Source organism: Monodelphis domestica, chromosome 7, assembly GCF_027887165.1.
Source record: "Monodelphis domestica isolate mMonDom1 chromosome 7, mMonDom1.pri, whole genome shotgun sequence".
Taxonomy (NCBI): Eukaryota; Metazoa; Chordata; class Mammalia; order Didelphimorphia; family Didelphidae; genus Monodelphis; species Monodelphis domestica.
The window spans coordinates 13,981,165-14,005,080 of NC_077233.1; the positions used below are offsets into that span (position 1 = coordinate 13,981,165).

Consider the following 23,916-nt stretch of genomic DNA (forward strand, 5'->3'; position numbering starts at 1 on the left):
AGTGACTGGTCATCTAGCTTCCAGGGACTTGTTTCTAGTTTCTCCTTGTGTTCTTTCTGATGTAATCCTCTGGTCCTGCACCTTCTCTGTGCACACGAGTTTCCATTAGCTGCTGGGTAAACGAGAAACTCCCACCTCTGGCACTCTGAGCTTGCCCCAATGTGGCTTTTCTAGCCCTAAACCTTCTGGTTGAACTGGACTGCTCTCTATCCCCTGCTTTTGTTTTTCCTTTTCCTCTCTCTCTGCCCTTGCCCAAGCTGTACCTAAGAAATCTTTCCCACTCCCTTTCCAGTCTCTATGGTTTGACATTTCTCCATCCCATTAGGTAATTCATGCAGCCTTCCTAGCCTGAAAATTACTTCTTCCTCTGAATTTCTCTCCTCCTCCTCCCTGGGCCTCTCTGTGGTGCTTTTCTCACTCTCGTATTAATATTCATGTGTATACTCGTCTTCTCCCCATTAGAGTTTAATTTTCTTGAAAGCAAGATCTAGGTGGTATCAGAGCACAGAGCCCCATACACAGTAGGTGCATAATAATGTTTGTTGAATTGAATAAGAACATTATGCTTAATGAAAACTGGAAAACATTTGTGCATCGTGCTTTTATGATTTGTTTTCTTATTCTGTGTTTTGTTTTCATATCCTTATTTATTGCACTGAATGAAGCAGCTTCTAGCTGGGATTTTAGCAGAGCCTGCTTTTCTCTCTGAGTATACTATCTTTGCTTTGGATTCCTCCAAACAACCCAAACCACAGATTGACTGTGTGGTGAGTTGAGTCCTTCCACCCCTTTCTGCCCTTCCTTTGGGGAGAAGCAAAGTGTGGTAACACTAGCAGGCAAACCTAATGAATGTTGCTTGTCTCTGAGTGCCTCTCGAAGGCATCTGCAATTGCTGGTCACTAATCTTGCACTAAATAAAGATCAGAGAGTAATAAGTAGCTGAATGCTATGGCTCCTGGGCTGTGTGATGTGTTAACATTAAAAAAAATAACCTTGCTTTTCTTTTCTAGAATAGAATTCACTGGGCTTCACCCCTAAATCATCCATATACAATGCAAATTTCATCACCTAAAATTAATATGCACTGCCTGGAATCTGTGTTTTTGGTGTTGATGGTCAAGAATGCTTTCTGAAGTGATCTGCATTTTAAGGAAAAGCTTAAATGTTAGGCACAAGTTGATAGTGTATCACAGAATTGGAGCATCCAAAAGTTGGAAGAGACCTCAGCAGTCATCTATGACATCTGGGGCGAATGGCCCTACCTGGAGACCTCTAGGGAAGGGGAGCCCACTGCTTCTCAGTATAGACAGATCTGACTAGTAGACAACAAAGGAGTCAGAGTAGGAACTTTCTGGGCTTAAAATATCATCAATATTCTTTAAAAAAAATTATTGTTCCCATGTAATGGGTCATTAGTATTTTAAAGTTTGTATTATATTTTCCTTTGGGAAAAGGGGTTTTCTTTTAGACATTTTCATAATTACCTGGCAAATTCTTAAATTTATTGGAAAAGTAAAATTTAGGGAAGATATTTAATGATACTTTGTTCAATTCGACAATGACTAAAAACAAAAGGAAAATAAAGAATTGAACTTTTCCTTCACCGAAGAGTAAACATTCAAAAACTCAACATTAATAACTTAAATTCATAGAATATTATTCTAAAGTTGAGATTGTTATTAATTGCTACTATTTCTGATAGTAGGACATACCTAGACCTAGTCAGTTTCTTCAGTCAAAACACATATCAGATGTACATATTGGACTATTATCCTGTATATTCCCTGATTTTCTTTTGAATGAAGTAGTTTCTCTTGACTGGTTGATAAAGTTCATTTCACTTGGGGGGGGGCATTTTTAACATTCATCATTCTTGAAAGGAAGACCAGTCTATAAACCAGTAAGCCCTAAATGCTAACTTGACGTTTTGACCTTCTGGCATAAATAGGGTAGAATTTGTAGTGAATGTAGTTTAAAATCCAGAGGTTGTTAAGCAATGTGGAAAGTTTATGTTATCTGCTTCTTATGGGGCCTCAGCCTCAGTATTATGTTACTCCAGTCATTGATTTGTTCAGAAAATCTTTTCCTTACTGAGAACAGGATGGAGAAGTTTTGGCTTAAGCTTATGCCAGTATTTTGAATAGTCAGTTGTGAAGTAAAATGGTTTTGACTTTTTTGTATCTTTCCCTAACTCATGTTAATGTTTGGATTTTGCTCTTTATTCCCTGTAGCTACCATTTCTGTTTTTCAGAATTAAAGGGAAAGTCTCTATCAATTTCTTCTTGTAAAGTCCAAAAAAACTCAGACAGATAAAAGGTAGAGGTATAGAACTTTGTCATTATTTGCCAGCATAGCTTGTAAAATGTTTATAATTTGGAAAAGAACTCTCGTCCAAACGTGGGCTTTGTAAGGTGGTCTGAATACCAAGATTGCCATACTCCTTTAGGATTGCTAGTTATCAGAACATTTTAGCAAACCAGATAGTTCTCTTTAACTAGAGAACACTAAGGTTAGTAAATAATTGCTCTTTGTATACCTTTTTAAAAGGATGAAAGAGGAAACTGAATTTGTAACTTCTCTCAAATTTATAGTCACAGTAGTGATGAAAAAAATACTGTAACAAATCCTCCCTCTTTAGCTGAAAACTAGCTATAAAACTTAGCTAAAAATTCAGACATGAAATGTTATAATTGAAGAGTTACATATTATATCTAATCTTGCTTCTTCATCAGGCAGAAGGGGTGATTAGCCCAAGGTCATACAGGTAGTTGGTATGATTGAAACTTGGGTTTTCTAACTCTAAATCCAGTTTCCTTCTTATAATAACCTGTCCTTAAGTTAATATTAAGATATCATAGGAAGTACCATCATGTGGTTGATAAGGCTTTTTGTACTTCTTGACCAGCTGAGCACCTGACCTCATTCTTATAGATCAAGCAGTCACATTTTACAAGGAAATTGAGTCTCATAGGCGAGAAATGGCTTGACTAAGGCCATACCTGGGCCTGAGGACAGAATTACAACTAAGCCTCTGGCCCCTGACTTCTGATCTTATTGTTACTATATTGTATGACCTCCCCCGTTGTCATGTTTTGCATTAAACATTAAAAAAAATGACCCTCCCCCCATTAGTCACATCATCCAATTTTGTTAAAGGAAGTCTTTTCTTAACATGACAAATAACTTTCTTTTTATTGAGTTAAATTGTACACCCAGCATGTTTTTAAAAGTTCAAGAGTCCAGTGAGTGGGAGATTTATTGGTTTATGGGACATTTCGAATTTGTTAGGATATAATAGTATAATATTAGTACATAAAATTGCCAGTTCAGCTTATAGGAGTAGTTGGGGCACATATAATATGGGCATTTCTTTTGTGTGCCTCTTCTTGATGGGGTACTATGGTAGGTTGATGAGAAGGAGATAAAGATTTATTCGTGTGATATCTGCCTTCCAAATTTCTTTACTAGTTACTTTCTGAGAATAGACATCTGAGTTGAGAAATCCCCTCTGATACTTTGTGTGGTGCTCAGCCCCTTTCAGGGTCCTTCCTTCCCCTTTCAACCTCTTCTACGGTAGCTCATAAAAAATCATTTGATAAAATGTTGAGACATTGAACTGTCCATGGCTAAGGTTGAGTAAGACTGCGCTGAATAACACTGGCTTTTTGTTTTCATAATTAGTTCTAATATGGCTCTAGAACTTGGGCAAAATTACATTTCGTTTAAATATACACATATGTGTATCATTGGAATTGGGATATAACAAGCACAATCAAAATACAGTTTAATGATTAAGTTTTTCTTTTTTCATATGAGAATAAGATTACATAGTAAAAGAAGTCAAACTATTTTGCTTAGTTTCTATTTCATTGTATTTTATTTAGATTCAAAATCCAGCATTTGGGGTACTTATATTTCACGTCTTTAGACATTGCCAATCTTAGTGTTATTGATACTTGATGCAGATCATTTGGTAGTTAAGTTTCAATCATAGGAACTATAAACTTTTCTAGACACTGACAAGCTTTTATGAATTAGTGGAAATTTTGGCATACATATAGATTTTTTCCCCCAGTAACAATTTCTATTTTGTGTACACCATCCGTTTCAAATTGGTACAAATATTTTTACTTTTTATCTGCATTTTAAAAAAATATGGACTTAATAGCTCAAGGAAAGATAATTTGGATTTTTTGTTATACATGTTTGTCCTTTATAATATTCTATGGAAATGATTCTTTTGCAACTTGAAGATCTTCTTTTTGGGGAATGACCTTAATAAAGGTCTGTGGATGCCCATTATGTGATAAGGTGAATGTGAAGGTTGCTGTACTAATACCCTTTAGTTTCACATAATCTATAGTAAAAGCTGAGTTTTCCAGTACTTACCATACTAGCTTTGGCTTGCATGACAGTATCCTAATTAATAATAATTAAAACAAATTTTTTTACTAAATAAATGTGTTAAGTTGTAGAACTTGAATATTGTTGCTTTTAACAGGATGAAGAAATTTTTTTATATTTTACGATTTCTTTTCCTTAGCTTTCCATTTTCCTTTCTTTTTGTAGACTGCATCCAGCTGCACAACTCCAAAATCAGTCGATGGCATTAATGGAAATGAAACAGCTTCTCAGGTCTGTACCTCTACACTGTCTTTTATTTCTTATGTGTCATAAGTGACTTGTCCATAGTCACACAGCAAATCTTGGAGGCCAGATTTGAATTCAGATCTTGTCTTTAAGCCTGGCTCTATCCACTGTGCCACTTGCTGCCCCATCTCTAACTTTTTTTTCTTTCTTTCTTTTTTTTTTAATTTGGTCATTTCCAAACATTATTCATTGGAAACAAAGATCATTTTCTTTTCCTCCCCGACCCCCCTCCCACCACCTCTCCCATAGCCGACGCACGATTCCACTGGGTATCACATGTGTTCTTGACTTGAACCCATTTCCCTGTTGTTGGTATTTGCATTAGAGTGTTCATTTAGAGTCTCTCCTCAGTCATTTCCCCTCAGCCATTGTAGTCAAGCAGTTGCTTTTCTTTGGTATTTTTACTCCCACAGTTTATCCTCTGCTTGTGGATAGTGTTTTTTAGATCCCTGCAGATTGTTCAGAGACATTGCATTGCTACTAATGGAGAAGTCCATTACGTTCGATTGTACCACAGTGTATCAGTCCCTGTGTACAATGTTTTCCTGGTTCTGCTCCTCTCGCTCTGCATCACTTCCTGGAGGTCGTTCCAGTCTCCATGGAATTCCTCTACTTTATTATTCCTTTGAGCACAATAGTATTCCATCACCAACATATACCACAATTTGTTCAGCCATTCCCCAATTGAAGGGCATCCCCTCGTTTTCCAAATTTTGGCCACCACAAAGAGTGCAGCTATGAATATTCTTGTACAAGTCTTTTTCCTTATTATCTCTTTGGGGTATAAACCCAGCAGTATTATGGCTGGATCAAAGGGCAGACAGTCTTTTATCACCCTTTGGGCATAGTTCCAAATTGCCCTCCAGAATGGCTGGATCAGTTCACAACTCCACCAGCAATGAATTAGTGTCCCTACTTTGCCACATCCCCTCCAGCATTCATGACTTTGCATAGCTGTCATGTTAGCCAATCTGCTAGGTGTGAGGTGATACCTCAGAGTTGTTTTGATTTGCATCTCTCTGATTATAAGAGATGTAGAACACTTTTTCATGTGCTTATTAATAGTTTTGATTTCTTTGGCTGAGAACTGCCTATCCATGTCCCTTGCCTATTTATCAATTGGAGAATGGCTTGATTTTTTGTACAATTGATTTAGCTCTTTGTAAATTTGAGTAATTAAACCTTTGTCAGAGGTTTTTATGAAGATTGTTTCCCAATTTGTTGCTACCCTTCTGATTTTAGTTACATTGGTTTTGTTTGTACAAAAACTTTTTAATTTGCTGTAGTCAAAATTATTTATTTTACATTTTGTGACTCTTTCTAAGTCTTGCTTGGTTTTAAAATCTTTCCCTTCCCAAAGGTCTAACAGGTGTACTATTCTGTGTTCACCTAATTTACTTATAGTTTCCTTCTTTATGTTCAAGTCATTCACCCATTCTGAGTTTATCTTGGTGTAGGGTGTGAGGTGTTGATCCAAACCTAATCTCTCCCACACTGTCTTCCAATTTTCTAGCAGTTTTTATCAAATAATGGATTTTTGTCCCAAAAGCTGGGATCTTTGGGTTTGTCATATACTGTCTTGCTGAGGTTTCTTGCCCCCAGTCTATTCCACTGATCCTCCTTTCTGTCTCTTAGCCAGTACCAAATTGTTTTGATAACCACTGCTTTATAGTATAGTTTGAGATCTGGGACTGCAAGTCCTCCTTCCTTTGCATTTTTTCCTTCTTTTTGTCAGCTGATGCTCAATAGATTTGGCTCCACCCTCTTACTTTCACCCTATGTGTATCTACCTTTCTCATGTGTTTCTTGTAGACAGCATATGGTAGGGTTTTGGACTCTAATCCACTCTGCTATTTGCTTGCGTTTTATGGGTGAGTTCATTCCATTCACATTCAGAGTTATGATTACTATCTGTGTATTTCCCAGTATTTTGATTTCTGCTCCTGGTCCTGCCTTTTCTTCTTTCACTATATCCTTCTACACCAATGTTTGCTTTTGAACAGTCCCCCTTGTTCCCACCCTTATTTTACTTCCCTTTCTATCCCCTTCCCTATTTATCCCCCCCTTATTTTCCCTGTTGTCTTTCTAAAATTAACCCCCCGCTCCCTCCCTCTCTTGTACTGCTTCCCTCCCCACCAGACTGTTTGTTACCCTTCTACTCCCCTATAGCGTGCAAATCTATTCTCTGCCCCCAATGGATTGGATTGTTTTTCCCTCTTTGAGTCACTTTCAAAGCACGTAAAAGTTGAGTATTTCCTGTCTCTGACCTCTTTACCCTTCCAATGTATTGATGTTCTTCCCCCTCCCACCATGAGCTTCTTTATGACATATAAATTTACCCCCATTTGTTTCTTTTCCCATTTCTTTTAATATTAACCTATTTTTAAGCTCTAGTTATATATATATATATATATGCATACTCATGCACATGTATTTTGCATGCATATATCTATATACCTATTTATGTCTTGTCCTTTCATCCTATACAGTTTGTTGCTGTTCCCTCTAAGTATACTTCTTTTTGCAGCCCAGCTAATAACAACAGTTTTATTTTTTTTTTATTTTTTTTTTAAATATTATTTTATTTGGTCGTTTTCATACATTATTCACTGGAAACAAAGATTGTTTTCTTTTCCTCCCCTCCCCCCCCCCCCCCCCCGCCTTTCCCTCTCCCATAGCCGACGCATGATTCCACTGGTTGTCACATGTGTTCTTGACTCGAACCCATTTCCCTGTTAATAACAACAGTTTTTAAGAGTTACCAATGACCTCTTTTCTTATAGGGATACATATCATTTTAACTTATTGAGTCTCTTAAAAAATTTTTTTTTGTTTTTCTTTTTTCCCCTCTTTTTTAATTACCTTTTGATGATTCTCTTGAGTTCTGTGCTTGGACATCAAATTTTCTGTTCAGGTCTGGTCTTTTCTTTACGAATTCTTGAAATTCTTCTATTTTGTTGAATGACCATACTTTCCCCTGTAAGAATACAGTCATTTTTGCTGGGTAGTTGATTCTTGGTTGTAGACCCAGTTCCCTTGCTTTCCAGAATATCGTATTCCATGCCTTTCTTTTTTTCAGTGTGGATGCAGCCAGATCCTGAGTTATCCTCACTGTGGTTCCTTGATATCTGAATGACTTCTTCTTGGCAGCTTGTAATATCTTTTCTTTGGTCTTATAGTTCTTGAATTTGGCTATAACATTCCTGGGTGTTGTCAGTTGGGGATTAAGTACAGGAGGTGATCTGTGGATTCTATCAATCTCCACTTTTCCCTCTTGTTCAAGGATTTCGGGGCAGTTTTCTTTAATAATTTCCTGTAATATAATGTCCAGGCTTTTTCTTTTGTCATGGTCTTCTGGTAGGCCAATAATTCTTAAATTGTCTCTCCTTGAACGATTTTCTAAATCCTCTGTTTTGTGAATGAGATGCTTCATATTTTCCTCAATTTTTTCATTCTTTTGGTTTTGTTTTATAGAGCCCTGCTGCCTTGTGAGGTCGCTCAATTCAAGTTGTTGTATTCTGGTTCTTAAAGACTGGATTTCATCCTTAGTTTTTTGGTCGTCCTTTTCCTTTTGGTCGGATTTTCTTTGGAGGTCATCTTTCATCTTCTTCATTTCATCTTTCATTTGCTTTGCCTCATCTTTCATCTCCTTTGCCTCATTTTCCAGCTGATTGATTTTGGCTTTCAAGACACTATTTTCTGTTTCCAGATGACTTATCTTAGTTTTTAAGTTCTTTTCCCAATTGTCTTCAGCCTCTCTTAATGTGTTTTGAATTGCATTTTGAGTTCTTCCAAAGCCTGTATCCAATTCGCTGGGATTTCTGATTTTTTCTTTGCTGGATCCTCCCCCTCTGTTTCATTTGCTCTTTGCTCATTACCTGTGCAGAAGCTGTCTATTGTAATTTCTTCTTTTTCTCTTGTTTGCTCTAGTTTACCCCTTCTTTGCTCCCTGTATTTGGCTGTGCTCTTGCTCCTCTCCTTTTTGGTTTTGGGGCTGTCAGTCTCCCCTCTTGGAGCTTTGTCAGATCTCTTGGTACAGTCTCTAGGGGAGGAATGTTAGCTTCCCTGTCCTCTGGGGGCTTTTAATTGGATTGAGTTCAATTGGGTTGGGCTGTATGTGGTATGAAGCACTGAGGCTCTGAAGACTCCTGGAAGGCTGGGCCGCCCAGGCTCTCTCCAGTTCTCTTCAGCTGCTTCTCCGCTGTTCCAAGTGCCTTTGCCCACCTCCCTAAACTCTGAGGAGTTCTGATGGGATTAGTTCAACTGGATTGGTCTGGATGTGCCGGAGGCAAGGGTGAGACTGGAGCCCAATGGAGGGACCCAGCCACAGCCATTTCTCCCTGGCTTCCTCCCCGCTGCCCAAGCTGGATGCTCCTAGCCCGGCGCCCCTCTGCTCCCAAGGTAGACCCTGCAAACCAGCACCTTTGCCCGCTCAGAGGTTCCCGCTGCTGCTGGGGGCTCAGCCCTCTGGGTTGTGGGGGAGGGGTCCTGGGACCTTCGCTCTGCCTTCCCCTTAGCCCTGAGTATTCTCGGATTCCGGCTTTTGGGGGGGGGGCGTACCTTTTGATTTTAGTCCAGAAGGAGGGTTCCCCACTTCTGTCCTGTTGTTCAGATTGAATTTCGGTGCCCTAGGAGCATTCAGTCTGTATCGGTAAGGAAGGGTCTTCCACAAGGTCTGAACTTTTGCTGCTTGCTAAGCTGCCATCTTGACTCCGCCCCCCCTACTCTGCCTTTTAAACTGTAGCATGCAGAAGGATAGCACTGTAAATATTTTTTTTCCTGAGGTAAACTTGGTAGAGAAAAAAGACAATCAGATATTTGACTCCATACATACTGTGTTAGATTTCTGGATCATTGATGGACACAAAAGTAAAAGGTCCAGTCATCTGTGATTGTGAGGATCTGTAGCCTCAACTGATGTGGCATTGAGTAGGATTTTGGTAGGGACAGAGAAATATTAGCATGTTTTTTAGAGACAGATTTAAGAAGAACATGATTCCAACAATTTATTTATTTAGAATATTTTTCCATCATTACATGATTCATGTCCTTTTGCTCCTCTCTTCCTTCCACCCTCCTGGAGTTGACAAGCAGTTCCACTGGATTAGACATGTATCATTGTTCAAAATCTATTTCCATGTTATTCATATTTGCAGTAGAGTGATCTTTTCACATCAAAATCCTAGTCATATCCCCATAGAACTATGTGATCAATCCTATGTTTTTCTTTTGCATTTCTGCTCCCACAGTTCTTCCTCTGAATGTGGATACATTCTTTCTCCTATGTCCCTCAGAATTATCCTGGATCATTGCATTGCTGCTAGTAGAGAAGTCCATTACATTCGATTGTACCACAGTGTACCAGTCTCAGTGGACAGTGTTCTCCTGGTTCTGCTCCTTTCACTCTGCATCACTTCTTGGAGGTTGTCCCAGTTCACATGGAATCCCTCCAGTTCATCATTCCTTTCAGCACAATAGTATTCCATCACCAACATATATCACAATTTGTTCAGCCATTCCCCAATCGATGGACACCCCCTCATTTTTCATTTTTTTGCCACCACAAAGAGTGCAGCTATAAATATTTTTGTACAAGTCTTTTTCCTTATTATCTCTTTGAGGTATAAACCTAGCGGTGGATCAAAGGGCAGGAAGTCTCATAAAGCCCTTTGAGCAAAGCTCCAAATTGCCCTCCAGAATGGTTGGACCAATTCACAACTCCACCAGCAATCCATTAGTGTCCCTATTTTGCCATATTCCCTCCAACATTTATCATTTTCCTTTGCTGCCATATTGGCCAATCTGCTAAGTCTAAGATGGTTCCTCAGAGTTGTTTTTATTTGCATTTCTCAAATTTAGAACACTTTTCATGTGCTCATTGGTAGTTTTGATTTCTTCATCTGAGAACTGCCTATTCATATCCTTTGACCATCCTTTGACCATTTTGTTGATTGGGGAATGACTTGATTTTTTGTAAATTTGACTTAGTTCCTTATATATTTGGGAACTTAAATCTTTGTCAGAGAGTTTTGTTGTAAAAGTTTTTCCCCCAGTTTGTTGTTTTCCTTCTAATTTTGATCATGGTTTCTTTAAAAAAGCTATTTTAGGGATGATATATTTTACAAAAGAATATCAAAAGGACTGATTCTTTCTTTCATCTTGTTAAAAAAAAATTAGAATTTTACTTTAGCCACTTTGAACTCATTGAGCTTTTTTCCTTTATTCTGCTCTACCAACTTGACCAGAAGCTACTCTTCTGTAATATTCTGATTTATGATGTTTCTTTCCTTCCAAAAAGCACAAATTGTTGTTGACTGTTTTTTTGGGTGATAATTTCTCTGGCTGTGGTTATTTCCCCCGTCATATATAATGAGGAAAGAAGCAGTATATTCACTCTAATATGGACTTGTGGTTTTTGAGGGGAATTGTGTCAGTAATTTAGAAGAACATTTTAAAATTTTATCTTATTAATTAAAATTAATTAATTTTATTAATCAATCAAGCAATTAATTAATTAATAAAAACTTAATTAAATAATTAATTAAATTATTTACTTGAGTCCACTTAGATAAAAGAAAATGGACTACCTCATACAGTTTGTCCAATGCTTAGTAGGTAGTCGACATTTAATGGTTGATGATCCTGTGGATAAAATGACATAGTAGATAGAAAAGAACTTGAACAATTAGATTAAAAAGATTTTGAACAATAATTAGCCCTAAGTGAATACATGGTAGTGCTAATCAGCAATATTGTGGTTATTGAAGAGAGTTTTAATTGTGGTGAACAGAGATGGTTTCTGTGTTGTAAATAAAACCAGTTTTCCAAAAACTCAGCTCCCTGGAAACCAGCTGTTTCCTGAATAATAAACTCATATATTTTGTTGATAGGAATATCCCTTAGGAGTATCCCTTCACTCAATGCCTGTAAGACTCTCACTGTGCCCACCCTGGCCACAGTATATTAGATTAAAAGCCACCAAATGAGAATAGAGTCAGGCTTCTATAGGCAGGCAGAAATAATGTTGACAAATGACAGCAGTCAGCAAGAGATGAAACTGAAAAACTACCCACAAGGCCCAACTTTAAAAGTCTGGGAGTCTTGGAGAATTCATGGAAGGGGCAAACAGCCATGGAGAGCCTAATGCAGGGATGATAGCCCTGAAAGTGGTAGAAAAAGGCTAAATTGTGTTCAGGAACTTTTTTGGAAAAAACAGACAAACCAGAAAGCCTTTTTTCATTGATCTCCTTAGTTTTTGTTTCAGCTACATTTCTCAATATACTTTTACTCCTTACAGAGAGCTACTCCTTGTTAACAAAGAATAAAACAGGGGAAAACAAAGATCAGCCAAAATAGCCAGTAACTGTAAAGCTTGACTGGGGGCAAGGAAGAGATCTTTCCATCTCTTCTTTAAAGCCAGTCTTATTTATGGGGTTTTACTTATTTTGTATATGATTTTCCTGATTCTCTTGATTTAATTTTGCATCTGTTCATTTCTGTTGCCCCATGTTTTTGTTTTTCATGTTGATCATTTCTTATAACACAATAATATTGTATTACATTCCTGTTCAACAACTTATTAACCATTCCCCAGGAGATGGGATCTGTTTTGTCGACATTACTTGCTACTAGAGAAGTGCTGTTTCAGCAGCTTTTAAAGGTAGAGGGAAATGTGGATGAAAAAGTTTCCATAAAAGTGGTTAAAATAAAAACAAATTACAGCAAAAAATTGGACACTTCAGGGGCTTGAGTGTTTTTTTTTTTAAAGATTGGCTTTTCAGAATGGTATGTTCTTTCTTTCTTTTTTTTTTTAGAAATTTATTTAGTCAATTTAGAACATTATTCCTTGGTTACAAGAATCGTTGTTCCAGTCTCCATGGAATTCCTCCACTTTATTATTCCTTTGAGCACAATAGTAGAATGATTGATTTTTAAGAGCTTCTGATTGCTGGAGTTAATATTATATATAGAACTTGGAAAAACTCAGATTTTTAAAAATAATTTGTTTAGGCTGGCTTTTGAACCTCAATATATAAACTTAATTCAGTCTTTGCAAAGCAGGAGAAAATTTCATGATCAGAATCAGGAGCATTATAATAAAATCTTGAAGTTTTTTCAGGATTGAGTACTTTGAATACCTTAATGCATTGCTGAGACATTATTAACTGGTCTTCCAAATTCCAGGATCTTTTCTCTTTGAATGTAGTCAATTAATTGATTAGGCTGAAAATTGTGATTTTCCTATTAAGACCAAAACACAGAAAATAAGGCAAAATATTATTAGTTTCTTCCTTCTATCAGTTATAGTCAGCAGCGTGGTTAAATTTACTTTTCATCCAAATAAAGAGCTTCCTATGGCTACACAATATTTCCTTCCCCTGGCAAGAGCAACATTCTCATTTGCCATATTTCTTCTTCTGTTTAACTAGAAGGCTTGTATTCTAATGCTGGCACCAGCTGACTTTAAGGTATATCTTCTCTGATCTCCACCAAGCCTGACTGTCTGCTTCTCAAGGAGGATATCCAAGGGAACTCCCATTTAGTTGGATGAGATAGCCTTTGGGGGGCAGCTGCTGCTGAGGCCAAGGCCAGAATCCTGGCCAGTGAGTCTACCCTTATTCTAATGGAGCCATTTTGGATTGTTTCTTCCAAAATGATTCTTAAGAGAGTTTATTTTTCTTGTTGGCTGTTGTGGCACATTTTTATATTTACAGTAGCCATTTGCTTAATGTAGACTCTTTAATGTTCCTTTCTTTTTTGTAAAAGCAGCTTAGCTCCCAAACTTAGCATTTACGGTAGTATGAATTTATCACTCTGCCAATAGAGGCTATTGAGAAGTGACCACTAGGTTCCATTGGGTCTTCTAGTTTGATGAGGAAGCAGAGACTCCGAGAGGGTCAGAGTTGGGGTGAGGGAGACACAGACTTGAAGCCTTGAGCTTTCTCACACCTTGTTCAGTGCTTTCTCTACTTGGCCACAATACTCTATAACCTTAATATTTGTTTGACACCCCCCCCTACTGTTCTTGTCAGTTCCATCACCCCCTTCTCTGCATTCAGGATAGGGAGCCATGCATGTTCACAGCTTTTCATGGTTTGATTTGAAATTTAATTCATTGGCCTGGGACTAATGTATTTAAAAACCCCCCAACTTATTTTTTGTCTTAGTATTTATAGTACGTATCAGTTCCAAGGCAGAGGAGCAGCAAGGACTAGGCAGTTGGGGTTAAGTGACTTGCCCAGGTCACACAGCTAGGAAATGTCTGAGGTCAGATTTGAATCTGGGACCTTCCATCCATCTCCAGGTGTGGCTCTCAATCCACTGAACCACCTAGCTGCCCCAGTTTATTCTAATTTTAAAACTTTTAGATAGTGTAACCAAGACATTTCATCTCTTAAATTCCAGCACTCTTTGCTTGAGTTTATAATTAGAGCCAATAGACCACATGGTAAAGTGGGGAGAAAGCATTGCCTTGGAAAACAGGTCAGCTTTGTTGCTGATTTATTTATTGAACAATTCCAGCTTAGTCATTTGTTTAATGGTTTACAAATACTTTCATTTATATAATATCCCTGGCTGTAGTAACTGTGAGGCAAGTGTTATTCCCCCTTTTTTTACAAGATGACAAAACAGAAGCTCATGGAGGTTAAGTAAGTTGTTAATGTCCCAAAGTTAGTATAGGGTAGTCAGGACAAGAACTCGGGTCTTAAGACTTGGAGTCCAGTGTTCATTTGATTACATACACTGCCTCTCATTGTTTAGAAACAGTATATTTCGTGAAGTATGAAGAATATTAGTAGATTCTGGAGTTTACAGTCTTATAAGTGAATAAAAATGGATGTGTACATGTAAAAAATTGTATTTTGACCCTGCAGTCAGGTGATATGCAGTCTTTTGCACAGAAGCTCCAGCTCCGGGTTCCATCGATGGAGTCTTTATTTCGCAGTCCAATAAAGGAAACCCTGTTCCGTTCTTCTTCAAAAGAATCTCTGGTACGAAGTTCTTCGAGAGAATCACTGAATCGACTTGATTTTGACTCTTCTACATTTGATCCCCCATCTGATGTTGAAAGTGAGGCTGAGGAGGCCTTGGGAAATACAGACAGTCTCAGTAAAGAGCAGCTCTTTCAGCGACTGCGTAGGATGGAGCGAGGCTTAAACAGTTACCGAGGAAAATATTCAGAGGTAGGTGAATGTTCTTGGTTTTTCTAACATTGGTTTGAGTTAAGCTGTAGAAACTGCTGTGGTTTCAAAGAGAATGTGAGCTTCTTGAGGATGTGAACTTTTGTTTTTCTTTCTCTTTCCAGCACCAAGCAAAATGCTTTATTTGTAGTAGGTGCTTAATAAGTCTGTTGTCTTGATCCAGTTTCATATGCCTGTGGCATACTTGGTATCAGCCTTTTGTGGCAATGGCTTAAAGAGGATAGGAAGAGCATTTTCATTGAAGTTTAAACTAACTGATTAGGGCCCTGGGTGAACTTGGGAAGTTTATGGTAAAGTGTCTTTTCATCCTCTCCCATTTCACCTTTTGTATCCTCTATCCTTGCTTCCCAAGGACCTCACCCAGAACTACCGCCCCCTTGGTACCTCATACCCAAATGTACATCTTTCTCCCTCTCCCTCACCCCAATCAAAGCTTGAGTTTCTATAGGTCTCAATTAAGTTTATGTTTTTAAAAAAACCCGTTGAAACAGAGTCTCTTAGTTAAATAGAATAGACATGTCCTTTCTAGTCTCCAAGGGAAAAAGTCTTAGGCAGCTATAGCCTCTCATCTTCTTTGCTGACCACCTATCATGTCAGCCACCCAGCGATCATCTCTCCCCTATCTTTAGTTTGTTACACCTCCCCGAACTGGACCTGTTTCTGGGGACTTCTGTGTAGAAGCTTTCAGATATAGTCAAGTGGCTGGAAGGGTTGGAGGAGAGCCTTACTGTCCTTATCACTTAGGAAGTTTGCTTCCCAGCTCAAAGCTCTCTCCCTTCTCTTGTTACTCTAGATTCTCAAGGGCAGGACAGTGGGATCATAAAGAGAGACGGGGTTCCTCTCATGGGTAACAGTTTGTCCAAGAAAGAATTCTTCTCTGGTTGTTGGAGGCATGAGGGAAGGTCTTGGCTCTAGGCACATTTATATGGTACCTGGAAGTTCATCTGTATTTACTTCCTGCATCCCTTCCTTTGTTTGGCCCTCTGACTCTCCTGCCATCTAGTGGAGAATTTTTGAAAAAGAGTGGAAGTTTTCCTAAAACCCTAAAAGCCAAGAGAAATTGAATCAACTTCTTCAAGCCTCAGTTTGCCTCTCTGGAGCCTTCTCACCCCTCTAGATGAAAGGACCAGATAACTTTGTGGGCCAAAGAATTACCTCACAAACTCTTAGCCTTCTCTGTCATCCTTACTCTATTCCTTACTTTCATATTGTCCTTGTCTGTTTGCCTACATGCCTGGACCTCCTATCCTTCCATCTCTGCTATCATTTGAGATCTCTTTGGCTCATTGTGGCTAAACTTCATCAAAAAGCTCTCAAAACTGGGGCCTCCACTTTTTCTCCTCTTACTGTCTTCCTTCCCCCTTATGGTTTGGCTTCTAATCATAACATTCCACTGAAGCTGCTCTCTGCAAAGTTACTGTTGATTTCTCAGTTCCTAATTCATGGTATGCCCCAGAGGAGCTACTCCCAGCCTTTGGTCAATCTTCATACTCCTTGAAACTCGCTTTTCTCTGGGTTTTTCGCACACCCCTCTGTCTCTCTGCCCACCCGTCTGTGTCTTCCTCTGTCTCCTTTGCCTCATCCGGCCTTCTTAGTGGAGGTCTGTCTGGAGCTCTGACCTGGGCCTTCTCTTCTCCCTCTAGATTGCTTCACTTTGTGCCTTCGTTAGCTCCCATTGATTTAATGGCCATTTCTGGGATGGTTCCTGCCTCAGCCTCTGCTGACCTGCAGTCTCACTCTCCATCTGCCTTTCAGAAGTCTTGAACTGGATGTCCAGTAGACCTCTTACGGAACTCATTCTCTTTCCTCCTAAACCCTCCCCTTCCTACTTTCCCTATTACTGTAGAGGCCAACACACTCTCCCAGGCCCCCACGCTCCCCACCTCGGAATCCTCATGGACTTCCCTTCCCTCACATCCAAGCTGTGGCCATGTCAGGCCAATTAAACCACTGTAGTATCTCTCGAATGATTTCCTTCTGGCCTCCGACACTGCCCCCGCTCTGGTCCGGCCCTTATCACCCTGTGCTTGGACTTTTGCCGGAGCTGCTGGGGGGTCTGATGTCTCCCTTCTCCAGCCCACCCTCCATTTGATCACTAAAGTGATTTTCCTAAAGCCCAGGGCTGATCACTTCCTAGCTGTGCCTCTGCTTTACTTCATAAACTCCGTGGCTCCTTTCTTTTCCTGGATCAGATAGGAAATCCTTTGTTTAACTTTCTAAGACCATCATGACTTTCCCCTCTGACCTTTCCAGCCTTCTTACCCCTTCCTCCTTGCCACACTAGACGCTCTGATTCTGGGCTCTGGGAATTGTCCTTACTTGGGTCTCCTGTGCGCTTCCTTCCTCATGTCTGCCTTCCCCAATTCCTCTCAGCCCGCCCTCTGTGAGGTACTTCTTACTGGTCTTGTATATTTGGTGTGAGAGCTCCTTGGGGGGGGGGGGGGGGGCTGTCCTGCTGCTTTTTAACTATATTGCTTAGCACAGTGCCTGCTATGTGTGCTTCATGAACGTTCAGTGTTGGGTTGATGGAAGTGCAATGTGGTTATCAAGTCTTAGCTGCAAGCCGGAGTCCCTGAGCATTCAGCAGAAGGTTGGTCATGGCTCATAGTACTGAAAGAGATCACCTGGAGCTGGCCCTCTCCTTCAGAGGGGCTAGCCCTGAATCCCACTCGACAAATGAGACCTTTTCTAATGCTCTACCTGTTCAGCTTAGTGTTTGACAATATATGCCTGGGCCTGCTAGAAACAAGCTTTCTTTAATATGTATATCACTTTTGATCAGCTTGGAATCGTTTTTAAAAATTTTTATTTAGTCAATTTAGAACATTATTCCTTGGTTACAAGAATCACATTCTTTCCCTCCCTCCCCTCCCCCGCCCTTCCTGTAGTCAATGCGCAATTTCATTGGGTATTACGTGTCCTTGATCAGAACCTATTTCCGTGTTGTTGGTGTTGCACCAGCGAGATCATTCAGAGTCCACATCCCCAGTCATATCCCTTTGACCCATGTAGTCAAGCAGTTTTTTTTCTTCTGTGTTTCTACTCCAACAGTTTTTCCTCTGTGGATAGTGTTCTTCCAAATCCCGCTGGGTTGTTCAGGATCACTGCATTGCTTGGAATAGTTTTGAAAACGGTTACCTTCTGTCTTAGTGTCATTTCTAAGACAACCCAGCAGTAAGGGTTAGGCCATTGGATGTAAGTGACTCGCCCAGGGTCACACAGCTAGGAAATGTCAGAGGCCAGATTTGGAACCAGCTTTTCCTGACTCCAGGCCTGTTCCTGTCTCAACTTAGACCATTTAAAAATTACTTTTTAGAATAGTTAGTATCCTTTATTTAAGAAAACCTCATTTTTGGGCAGGTAACAGACTCTTTGTTTGCTTATTTTAGCTTGTTACTGCCTATCAATCTGTCCAGAGAGAAAAGAAGAAGCTACAGGTAAGTTATTTCTTAACTATACTATAGTCATAGAATTTTATGGTTGATAAATGAGATAATCTAGGGATTATTTTATTTTTATGTACATAAACTCCACCTAAAGCTCCAACTTTTGTTGCTTAAAAAAGCAAAAGCAAAGGCTCACTTTTCAGAGACCTAAATTGAAGAAAGTGGGTTTGGGTTTTGCCTCCTGAGGGACTCACATTCGCTAACCTGAATGGGATTTGGAGCTTGGGGAGCGTCTCCCCGTGGATTGCTCATATAATGTCAGGACAGAGGAGAATCACCTTCCATTTCTTAGGTTTTTTTTTTTTACCACTCAGCAGCTCTGAGGGAATATTTAGCTTACAGAGACATTTACCTTCTAGATTTTAATGCCCCCCCCCCCCCAATATGAAGTGAACCCTCCAACCCCAGGTACAGTCCTAGGCCTTCCTCCATTTCTATTCGTTCTTCATTTAATGACTGTTTCCGGGGGTGGGGGGGAGTGGGGTGTTTCTGCTTGTGAAACTGACCTTGTGTGTTTGGAGAAAAGTCATTATGTCTGAGCAGCAGTGCTTCTGCTGAGACAGGATCGGGGTGGAAATATGGGATGTGACAGACCCACAGCAGGGATCCCAGGTGGTTTCCCTTCTGTTCCAGTTTTCCTGCCATACCTAGGAGCTTAAGGACCTAGACTATAAACAATTAGGGTGAATAAGATGCTATTTTGGGGTGCTATTAGGAAGTTAGAGATTTCTTCTTTTTTTTTTTAACCCTTACCTTCCATCTTGGAATCAATACTGTGTATTGGTTCTGAGGCAGAAGAGTGGTAAGGGCTAGGCAATGGGGGTCAAGGGACTTGCCCAGGGTCACACAGCTAGGAAGCATCTGAGGCCAAATTTAAACCTGGGTCCTCCTGTCTCTAGGCTCTCCATCCACTGAGCTGCCCATCTGCCCCCTAGAGATTTATTCTTGAAAGCAAAAGAAGTTTAACTTGAGCTAGATTTTTCTTGAGCTAAAAATGTTTTACTTTTAAGTGATTATAGAGATTTAGCTGGTTATGTATTGATGTAGGGATGGCCAATAGCTATCTCTTGAGCTCCATCGATATCCATATAATGTCAGGAGGTATAGAAGAAAGCCTTCATTTAGTCCCAAAGGTTCTCCCTGTCTCCTTCCCACTCCCCACCCCCATCCACCATGGGATGGGAAGGAAGAATTTATAGGAGGACACAGAGGAAAGACAAAGGGTCATAAGGTCATCTGTCCAAAAAGGGATGACACCTCAGAGACCGTCTAATCGGTTTCTCTGATTATATAGATTAGGAAAAGGGCTCATGTAGGTTATGTACCTTATTCAAGGTCACATGGTTGGTCCTTACAGGTAGCAGGACTATCCTGGTCTATGAGGCACCAAACAATGGGCTATAGTCTGCACTGTAGGAGGGAATATTTGCATTTAGGAGATCACAGATCCAAAGAAGTGTGTACAGTTGAACGAAAGAGATTTTTTTCTTGAAAAGTTGTTTGGGTACATTTTGGTAAAAACAGTCCTTTTCTCATTTATGTGAATTAACATTTAATGCATACATCGAGGGCTCACTTCAAATGCCTTTTTCAGCATTCCTTTTTGTTTCAGTCAGATTAAGCTCCTTTCAGAAAAAGCTGATGCCTGATCTTGGGGTAGCCCTCTTAAGTGTTGTCTTTTTTTCATAGTAGGTATTTTCCTGATGTCATATGCCCCTGAGATGTTTTGATTTCAGCAACTGAGGAAGGCATTTTGACAGGAAGCAAAAAATTGGTTGTATTTGCAATATTTTCTCTGGAACTGTATTTTAAGTTATTGTGAAAAGAAAATAAGTGCATAAATATGATTAAGTTTTAAAAAATTGTTTCATAAACATAAAAAATGCAGCTATAATTAATTGTCAAAATATTAATGGAAGTCTTATTTCAAAAAAGGTCTTGAGAGTAATAATCTGTTTTCTTCTTACATTGCTTCCTTTTTGTAGCATATTCATTTTTATTTCAGTCTGACTTTTGTTATTATTATTATTATGAATAAAAATTAGCATAAAAAAGTCAAAAGTTTTATACATTTAAAAATTCATTTCAGAGTATTTGGTGAAATAAGTCATGAAACATCAGAAGTGGGTTGGACTGTGTCAAGTGGAAGAAGAAATTTATTTTGGAGTTTGGTTTAACATGAAACTGATTTTCAGATTGATCACATCATGACTTTTTGTATTATTTAGGGAGTAGTTAAGTGGATCTGTTGTGTGTGAATGATATTTGTGAGTTGAGTTGCTTTACACTGATATACCGTGCCAATTTTTGAACTATTTTTTTTTAAAGGGTCTTTTGAGCCAGAGTCAAGATAAAGCTCTTAGGAGAATTGGAGAATTAAGAGAGGTAAGTTTTAGTAATTTAGTAATTTTAGTAATAGTAGTTTTGAAAAGAATTATTAAAATATTTGTAGTATCAGATCAGAATGAATGTTAGTACTGATGTGGTTTTATGTGCATATTCCTTACCTTTCCTGATAAACCCCCTTGGCTACAGAACATTTCCTGAAAACTACTTTTTTCTCTTTTTGAAAAAAGTTGCCCCAGATTCTCGATGGAAGGTTCAGTGTTATTAAAATGAACGGATAATAGTAATAACCTACTCTAATATAGTTTATAATGTATCTGGCCTCACAACAGCCTGCACGGTGGGTAGCCTAAACATTATCCTTTTACAAATGAAAAACAATAGGCCCAGAGAGATTAGGTGATTTTTTTGGGGTCACTAGATAAGTGTTTGGTATTAATTTTTTAACAATATTTTTTATTGTATTAAATATTATCCAACTACATGTAAAATTTTTTAGTAGCATTTAAAAATTTTTGAGTTCTAAATTCTTTCTCCCCACCCTCTTTGAGAAGACAAGCAATTTGATATTAATTATAAATGTAAAGTCATGCCAAACATCTTTTTGTATTTGCCATGTTGCAAAAGAAAACACAGACAAACACTAAAATGAAAAAGATTAAAGGAAAAAAGTCTGCTTCAATTTGTATTCGGTGTTTATCGGTTTTCTCTTTGGAGTTGGAGACATTTTTCATCATGGGATCCTCTGCATTGTCTCAAGCTTGATCTGAGTGGTCTTTCACAGTTGATCATTGCACAGTATTGTTGTTATTGTCTATAATGTCCTTCTGTGTTTCTTATAGCAGAGTAGCATTCAGTCATAGTAATAAGCCATAGCTTGTTTGACCATTCCCCAATTGATGGACATCCCCTCAGTTTCTAATTCTTTGCCATCACTAAAAGAGCTGCTAGAAACATTTGTACAAATAGTTCCATTTCCCTTTTCTTTTATATCTTTGGGGTTATAGGAATGGGATTATAGAAAGATAAACTTCGATAAGGTTAAGTCTAAGAATATTGGATGCTGTCTCTAGAGTTACTAGCATGAGCTCATTCCAAGAATCCTGGAAGCCGGAGGAAGGTGTTTGAGTAAGCAACTGCCACTTCCTGTTCTGAGGTGGGAGAGGAAGGCTGCTGCTCTATTCTAAGTTTTTCCTACCTTTACCTTTTGTGGGAGAAGGAAACTGTAAACTGCTTTTGGAGGTTTCTTTTTCATTGGAGAGAACACCTTATAGAAGATTTTTCTATACCTGTTGTTTTTACCAACACTGTCTGAGAGAAGGTTTACCTGGAGATCCTGCTTGTGGGGCCCTGAGGTTTTACCTCATAGCAGCCATACTCAGTTCTGAGTGAACTCAGCCATTTTGGGTTCATTCTTTTTTTTTTTGAAAATTTTATTTTGTCAATTTAGAACATTATTCCTTGGTTACAAAAATCATATTCTTTCCCTCCTTCCTCTCCCCCCACTCCTTCCTGTAGCCAATGCGCAATTCCCCTGGGTTTTACATGTGTCCTTAATCAGAACCTATTTCCATGTTGTTGATGTTTGCATTAGGATGTTCATTTAGAGTCTACATCCCCAGCCATATCCCCCTTCACCCATGTGATCAAGCCGTTGTTTTTCTTCTGTGTTTCTGCTCCCACAGTTTTTCCTTTGAATGTGGATAGTGTTCTTATAAATCCCTCCGAGTTGTTCAGGATCATTGCATCGCCACTAATGGAGAAGTTCATTACATTCGCTTGTACCACAGTGTATCAATCTCTGTACAACGTTCTCCTGGTTCTGCTCCTCTCACTCTGCATCACTTCCTGGAGGTTGTTCCAGTCTCCATGGAACTCCTCCACTTTATTATTCCTTTGAGCACAATAGTACTCCATCACCAACAGATACCACAATGTGTTCAGCCATTCCCCAATTGAAGGGCATCTTGGGTTCATTCTTAGTAAATTTGGAGACAACTTCTGAGATAAATCACTAAACCACCAACTGAGGATTGTAGTCAGGTAGATTAGAAAGGTTTGGTAGGAAATTAGCTAGAGTTAGAAAGGGATAGAGTAGCCGGAAGACCTGAAGAGTCCATTGTGAAATGGAAGTAGATTGAAGGGTTGGAGTATTAGGATGTAGAACTAGGGCATCCTTGTGTTTTAATCCTCATATTCTACCCTTGGTTTCTCAATAAACAAAGATACTTTTTATACAAATAGTCTGCAAAGGCTTGTGTGCACTGGCCCAGTGAAGGAAGGCTGACTTTGCCTTCCCTTCACAAAAGGGAACTGAGTTACTTCCAGACAGCCAGTTAAGTATCTAACCTAGTTTCATATCATGGATATTACCATCTATCCATATTATTTCTTCAGGGTACAGATTATGTTAATTTGACAAATATTTCTCCAGTTCCTATTTTGTACTTGTACTAGTTCAATATGGAATGTAATAATCTAGTGGGTGTTGGAGCAACAATGACTTGGACTCTGTTTTATGACCGCAGTTCCAGTGCTTCTTCAAAAATAAGCATCGTTTTCCTACCTGGTTCTAAATAATTATTCAGCAGTACCCACACAGTACCTTGCTGTAGAAGTTGGTATGGCTTATAACTTCATTCTGTCCCTGGTTCCCTGCAGACCAGTGACAGTTGGACCTGGCCTCTTTCCTTTTCACTATGAATGACCCTTGGAAAACAACTATGTCTGTGATTGGCTGACTAGCTTAGATTTGCTTCAGAATGAGCCTCTGCTGAACTGTCACTGTAGCTCATTCCTTCTCCTTTGATGAGATCACAGGCCTCTGAATTGTCTTATTCTCTGAAGGACCTATGAGACTAGTTATGGCACGGCTGGTTTGTACCTTCCCTGTTTCTCTGACGAAGATCTTGTAGGTCTATTCTGGTCTAGCCTTGCAGCTCCAGTACTCGGTTTATACTGAATTAATTGGCCCTTAGGTATGAAGGAAGAGAGATCAATTCCAATTTATCTGGCTTTATATCAGGTGCCACATGTATTTCTCTATCCCTTTTGAGGAATAACAGTAATGTGCCAAGCTTTAAACAAAATTTTATTATTTTTTCTTGTCATGCAAAACACATTTCCAGATTGGTCATTGTAAGAGCACACTCATATATAATCAAAACCCCAAATAAAGCCAAAGATACACTGATCTGAAAGATGACATCAGCAGTTCTTTCTCTGGTGGTAGATATCATTCCCCATCATAAATCTTTCAGGATTGACTCAGA

General features: G+C 39.0%; 1 protein-coding gene across 6 annotated transcripts in view; it reads left to right on the top strand.

Moving 5' to 3' along the window:
* GOLGA4 (golgin A4) overlaps positions 1–23,916 on the top strand; it is a 105,145-nt gene that overhangs the window by 14,447 nt on the left and 66,782 nt on the right. For 3 of the 6 annotated variants that reach the window (XM_056804257.1, XM_056804255.1, XM_056804256.1), the window contains exons 3-7: positions 669–767; positions 4,570–4,635; positions 14,526–14,834; positions 18,242–18,289; positions 20,627–20,683. In XM_056804257.1, coding sequence (XP_056660235.1) covers positions 669–767; positions 4,570–4,635; positions 14,526–14,834; positions 18,242–18,289; positions 20,627–20,683 — 579 coding nt within the window. The remainder of the gene's footprint in view (positions 1–668; positions 768–4,569; positions 4,636–14,525; positions 14,835–18,241; positions 18,290–20,626; positions 20,684–23,916) is intronic. The other 3 variants (XM_056804258.1, XM_056804259.1, XM_056804260.1) reach the window with 3 other exon arrangements.